Raw genomic sequence first — 6,730 nt, 5'->3', positions numbered from 1 at the left:
TAAAAAAGAATGAGATTAAATAACCTACGCAATCATGTCTCCTGTGCATGTATCAGACAGTTGGGCAAAACTGACTGAAATACTAGGAAATTGTTTCCCTATCAGAAATAATGAAAAGCAGATACAACTTCTGATCATCAAGTTTATAAGCAGTAGCTAAAAAGTGTTTTCCACAATCTTAAAATATAATAGACTTGAAATATGTTTCTTTACTGTACTACATGCTTCCCCAAAGAATCATCTTTTTCTCACAAAATGTTTTTTGTTGTTTCCTAAGCTAAGTCTTAAAAAAAAAATAAGGTATTTGTTTGTTTAGTTGGTTGGTTTTTTTAAGATTGAGCTATATGACTTTCAGAGACCAAATGCTGTTCTGACATGCACTTCTGGGCCCTCCAGTTTCAGTAGAGTTGCTTCGTTTTGCCTGAGAACAATTTGATAAGATCAAGCCGTGTGCTCTCATTTTCTTCCTTGTGATGGAGGAACAGAACCATAACATTAGTCAGCAGTTTCTGAATTTTGACCCACAATGGCAAAGATACCAAAAGACAGGAGAAATAGATGGAGGCAATTACAAACAGTCACTTGATTGATGGTTAACATTGTTAGGGCTTCAGCTGTGTGTCAGGCTGCGGTGCTGCCGAATCCCCATCCCTCCCAGTGGGTGTTGCCATGGGCAACAGTGCACTGAAGCCAATAAAAAGGAGAGGAAATGAGGGGAGACTCAACCTTCAGGGAGGCTGTAGGGTATGCATTATAAATTACGTTATACTTAGCAATATGCAATATCAAAATTCAGGAAAGCCGTGTGTACCTGCCAGCAGTACTGTATCTAGTATCTGTTTTTCCCATAAAGTACATGTTGCAGGTTTGTATGGCTGCTTACTAAACTGCATCTGGCTTTATTCAGAGAAAAAAGAAGTGGCAAAAGAACAGCAGAAACATTTCCATTTGGTGCATGTACTCACTGCTGTGCAGTTTGCATTTCTGCTCCTTCCCTGCTTCCTTCTGCTAGAGAGTGATGTGGTTCAGTTGTGCATCAACAGATTGGCTCGCAATGCTACTGAATTTACAGCTATTGTCCTACACACCATTAGATGCACAGAGTGTTTTTGTTTTGTTGTGTTTCTTTTAAAGAAATGATCAGCAGATTTGTTGTTTCTGTTTGATTGTCAGACAGATGTAGTCAGCTTTTCTAAGGCTCTAACAACTCAGTTCCCTTAGAAAGGAGAAAAGTTCTTTTAGCATCTGGTCAGCTGGGCCAGGTTCTGATTTCCATTAAGCTGGTGCCAGTTCAAGGTAATTCCACTGAAGTAAATGGAGTTTGGCACAGGTGTAAAACTAAGCTGAATTCAGCTTTAATTTCTGCTCCCAGACAACCCTATATTTAGAATCCCATTTTTCATGGAGTAGAAAGGCTTCTTTTTTTCTTTTTCCTATGAATGGGCACTCATAAGCACTGCAACATGACTCCTCTTGTGTCTGGTCATGCAGCAGAGAAAGCACCCTCAAATCACAGATCACAAGTTTGCTACATTAGGGGTCTTGGCACTAATGGAAGGAGACCAACTTTCAGGTAGTACCAGGGTCATCACACAGAGACATGTTTGGTTTTGTGACCTGTCATATTTAATTAGATTTTTAGGGACACCTTTACCACAGATGTCAACATGTGAGCGTTGACTAATGCTGTGCTATTTGTAATAACAGCATCTGAAATTGTACTGAAAGAACTGTGAGAGAGTAAGAGGTAGTCAGTCCAGTGTGATGATATTCTACCTCTCCACCATTTCAAAATAATATTTTCAACTGGAAATTATAGTAGAAAGGCTTATCCATGGTCTGCTTTTCAATGTAATATAAACCTGAACCACAAAGCAACAGATTTCCTTTTTATTTGTATTCTGTTTTCATAAAAACCCATTAATCTTTTCCTTAGGCCACACTATAATTTAAAAAGAAAATGAATGTATTACAAGAGCATTTTTAAAAAGGAAAAAAAAAAACCCACTCTAAAATTACCATGCAATATTTTGTCTTTATGCAAACTTCCTCTTGCTGAGAAATTTGCTGCACTGTTAATATGAATTTCTCAGGGAAGAAGGGACAGCTTGGTGTTTTTAAAGATAATAAAGTTTGTTTTTAAATGTAGCAAAGGCAGGCAATTCTAAAGGCCCTGATCAATCACTAAGAAGCTTTGTTGTAAAAAAATACTTCTTCAGAATACAAAGCAGGCTTTTCAGAACATCCAGGCATAAAAGAGGAGGGAGAGTAAGAGAGGAACATCACAAAAGCAGGCATAATTGATTCATAACATGTACTGAAGAGATGCAAAACAACAATGTAATTACACACTATTCTGTTTTCCGCAGCTCCTTGCATATGAATTGGCCAGCTTGCATCCCAGTCCTGCTCTGTATTATTAATTTTATTAAGCTGCGAGTTCTTATATTTCAATCTGTTGTCAGCTTTACAGATTTTTACAGCAGCAGTTGAAATGTAGTGGAGCTGAATGAACACTTCTTCTTTTCAGTCTTCCGTGTCACTCCAGATAGCAGCGCAATCCTACTGCAGGCCTTCCATTCAGTCCCACTAAGCCTTCCAAGGAAAAGCAAACTACGCTGCCATCAACATAATATCCGATCAATTAAGCATGTCTGTGAAAGCATTTCTTAGAAAATAGTGGGTCTAAGCTTAGGAAAACCTTTCAGACAGCCCTTACTGTTAACTGACACTGGTATTTGCAGGCTTAATTTATGTCTTTGAGAGAGGTGAAGCTAGAGGAAAAGGAGGACAAGGATGCTGCCTGAGAAGGAAGTCTTCTTTGGTGCAGCTCCTCCCATTTACCTCTATTTACTGCCACGGAGTCCAGCATAGGCTTCAGTTTCACATTCAGCTTCACTAGACACTGGAAGAAGGTTAAAAAGAGGATGAGAGAAGAAATACTGACAGTATATGCACTCCTTTGAAGGACAGTCCACAGCATAACAGGGGAAAAAAAGAGTTTAATCTGCACTACACCCCTACCATCCTCACTCCCAGCTGTAAATACCTGTGGAGGTAAAGCTTATTGTTCCCTTTAAGATCTCTTTATCTATCTTTGCATCTATGAACAGGAAGTCCACTGATTGGATGACAAGCTGGACAAAGCTGAAATAATCTCCCTAGTGCTAAATTCTGCTTTCCTATAGATGACTAAACCACAACAGTAATGTGTTTTCCCAAGCTGGCAGAAAAATCAATTTTTGTGTGTTTAAAATAACGAAATATAAATGAGTTTTCTTTGAGATTGCACTGAAATCACCTCTTCTCTACATACCCAGTCCAAAGCTCATAGAGGCTGGTAAGAATCTTTTATTTGGTTTTGTCTGGCTTTGAATACATCCCTAAATTATGTAATTCCTGCATACCTTTGTTATAAGTTTAATATCAGCTGCTTATGTGAAAAGACCACAAATGCTTCACTTGGTTTTGTATCTAGATTAAAGAGAGACAGAAATAAACAGCAGCAGTGGATGTCAGGAAAGGGTTAATCAGTTACCTCCCAAGTGGTCATGTAATGTGTCCTTTCAGGACAGAGGAGTATTCTTTTGCAGCTTTTCTGATTAGCAAGCAGTGGCTTTTGCTGAGAGCTGGGCAGCATGCTTTCTCTGATAGCATGGAAACTATGTGTCATTGGAAAGAAAGGGTTGGTGCCAGATTAAAAACCAAAAAAAGACAAAGAAGGCAACAAAAGTTGTTCTTCTAAAAGTGCAGAGAATTATAAGGAAAGGGGAAGCAGAAAGTTGATCAGTTTTTGCTTTAAATAGCAGGGTTAACAGCAACTGCTTTAAATGGTCTCTAGAGCCCAGACACCACTAAAGAACTGGATTTTTTTTTATAGCTAGCTTGCAAACCGTGGGAGCTTGGCTTGAAGTAAGTGTTGGTAGATTTTTAATTGAGCTATTATATGATAATTAATGGTTAATGGCCTGATTTTAAGATGTGCTGAAAACTTGCTATTTCTGTAGACTTTGGTAGGAAATATGAATGCTCAGCATTTATGAAAAACCACATCATGAGGAAGAAGCTGGGACTTGAATCAAATCCACTTGAAATTATTTCCTTAGAATATGGCACAGACTGGGCAGATAATTTTGCAGTCTTGGGCCTGGGGTAAGAGGCAGGGTTCGCTGCAGTCTGCCCCACAGAACTTTGCTTGCTGCTGATGGGCATTCATTTTATAGAATGGATAAGGATTTTTAACATTCCCATCCCCATGCCTCAGAAATCTCCATTTTTATGTCTTTATTTCAGACCATTGTGTATTCCTTAAACCTGATTTGGCAAAGTCTAAAAGAGAGGGGCAATAATGCATTATAAACAGCTGAAAATAATCTGAAAAGCTCACTGCCGCTGCCATTAGCACCTGCATTACCAGCTCAGTGTCTAGAGGTAGCACATGACATACTCAGCCCTTGACAGCAACCTATCCAATCCTTTCTGTGCACAGCCAGTATCTTCAAAAAGTTCTTGTGAAGCATTTTTCCAATATACATTTTCTATTAAAAAAAAAAAAAAAAAAGTATGTATGTATGTATGTATGTATGTATAAGCAAACACCCCGGTGATTAAATCAAAATCAGCGTGTTTCAAATCTCTCTAAGCACAAAGATGTGCTCACATCCGTCAGCCCCAGGATCTGTAAGTACAAAATGCAGTACAGGCTGTTCCTGTCACAAATGCTATACCAGGAACCTATAGCAGCTACAGGCAAGATAGAGAAGCCGGAGCTCGCTGGGACTGCGGACTCTGTCTCACTGTGGCTGTGCAGCTCTCGGCTATGTCTGTGTCCTTTCTGTAACCTTGTTTTTTTGCCAAGACTGACCACAAGACCGTGATGTTTTCCAGCCTAGTGCCAGGGAGCAATTGCAGAGGTCTGGGCACGACCTCCTGCTGTGCCTGTCCCTCCAGGCCTTGGCATATGCCATGGCTTATGGCAGGAGACAGCCCTGTCACATACTGTGCCAGGAGGACTGCGAGTGCTCGAGGTGCTTACATCAATTAGCTTTGCATCGACTACAGCAGAGACCAGGAGCCCAGGTAGGCTGGGAATAGATTCAGAAAGCACCCCCACAGTTCTATGGTAATCACTGTTATCTTATGAGCTGTAAACATATTTTCTGTAAGTAAATACACATATATTTCTTCAAAATATAGGTCTAAGCAGACATTAGAGTCTAATAACCAAGGTGCAACAGAGGCTACCAGGTAAATAACAAGAATGGTTAACTACTAACATTAACTTTGATGAAATAAATTATAAGGAGTATTTAAGAAAGAATAAACCATGTCTTTGATATTAATTTTTACCATAGCACCAGCAATTAATTCAACGGAATATGTACAAAATATATAGTGTAATTTTAAGAAACTTTATTTTGTTACACATTGATTTAGATTAGTGATACTTGACAGTGCAGATTTTGCACTTGGTCTATAAAATGTCTTTATACAGACATTGATTTGATGTTTGGACCACTGCTTCTGTATTTAGTATCCTTTCACTTTGGGACTTTTTCATTCTGATCTAGTCTTTTAATTAAACTGTCTACTATAATTCCTATGGAAATTAGCTTTTATTTTATTTTTTCCAGCTACCAAAGCGTTTCAGTAGGGCTTCTCTGATACAAAGTGCACAAATTGGATTTTATTTCTTCTTGAGATGTAATTAAAAACTCATTTGATTACTATATATCTGGCCCTGTTTTAATTATTAAACTCCAGTAATCAATTTGCTTTTATGAAGCTTCTGGGAAATTATCTCAAAAGCAACACATTTCTCTCCCTTCTGGCAGGGTCTGGACCATTTACTGAATTACATTCCTAGCACCTGTTCCTGATCCGAATTAAACCACCAATTTATTCCCAAAGCTATTTAAGTTTATTTGGCTGTAGCCTCGTCAGGGTTTTCTACCTCCTGGCTGCAGTTTTTGCTTTCCATTTTATTGCATGAGAACCCCTTGATGTACTGCTCCTCCATGTTTTTTGATGCATGCCTCTTACAAACTAGTGATCTGTCTAATTTGGTGTCTAGGTTCTTAATACCTTATTTATTACTTGCCTTCCTAGGAAAAGGCTTGGTCTTCACCAGCTGTCTGACATGGGATATCACCACATGAACTCAGTAGCTCCAGAAAGGCCCTTTTCCTTGTTCCTCCTTGGTGCAGCAGGCAGGATGGGAGCTGGCAGGCAGCTGGGCAGCTGGGCTCGGGGGAGAGGGAACCCCTGCCTGGGGGAGTTCCTGTCTCCTGAGGCCTGGGACCCCCCTTCCCACTTGCAGTCCTTCCATTGCAATGCATCTGCCTTGCCCCACAGCAGTAGTTACAGGATTGGTGATCTTTCCCATTCTATCCCCTTACTGTAAAAGCTGTTTTAGTTGCAGTGTGATAAAGCATGGGGGAGGCACTGCCTGCTCCAGCGTTAGGAAAAGCCAGAGAGGTTTGCAGGTCCCTTCTGCATCCATGTATTACCTCAGATGTGTGACTAAGCTGTTTGTCAAAAAGTTACTGTATAGCAGTGACTTTTTCTTAGCACCTTCAATTATTTAGATGTCTTTTGGGACTATGTACTACTCTGCCCACAACATTCTTTCCCATTCTTCTCTCTTATATGCTTACACATAAGCTCCTCCAACACAAGAAAAGGTTAAAGGCACTTCAGCACTATACTGTGTGCACCTGGGAGAGGGGCA

The 6,730-nt window shown here is 39.7% G+C and overlaps 1 protein-coding gene and 1 long non-coding RNA gene across 4 annotated transcripts in view; one reads left to right on the top strand and one right to left on the bottom strand.

Moving 5' to 3' along the window:
- Nucleotides 1-324: 324 nt before the first annotated feature.
- The window catches only part of PDE11A (phosphodiesterase 11A), a 115,258-nt gene continuing 108,852 nt past the window's right edge, over nucleotides 325-6,730 (bottom strand). For all 3 annotated transcript variants that reach the window (XM_017735809.1, XM_017735807.1, XM_017735808.1), the window contains one exon: nucleotides 325-2,905. In XM_017735809.1, the coding sequence (XP_017591298.1) occupies nucleotides 2,747-2,905 (159 nt within the window). In that variant the 3' untranslated portion in view covers nucleotides 325-2,746. The remainder of the gene's footprint in view (nucleotides 2,906-6,730) is intronic.
- Nucleotides 2,913-6,730, top strand: part of LOC108447044 — a 111,452-nt gene continuing 107,634 nt past the window's right edge. Inside the window, exon 1 of the long non-coding RNA XR_001862422.1 lies at nucleotides 2,913-5,079. This is a non-coding gene — a long non-coding RNA (uncharacterized LOC108447044). The remainder of the gene's footprint in view (nucleotides 5,080-6,730) is intronic.

This window comes from Corvus brachyrhynchos, unplaced genomic scaffold (assembly GCF_000691975.1).
Source record: "Corvus brachyrhynchos isolate BGI_N302 unplaced genomic scaffold, ASM69197v1 scaffold255, whole genome shotgun sequence".
In the NCBI taxonomy this organism is placed as follows: domain Eukaryota; kingdom Metazoa; phylum Chordata; class Aves; order Passeriformes; family Corvidae; genus Corvus; species Corvus brachyrhynchos.
The sequence above is the reverse complement of the archived record's forward strand: the minus strand, read 5'-3'. Positions and strand labels throughout refer to the sequence as shown.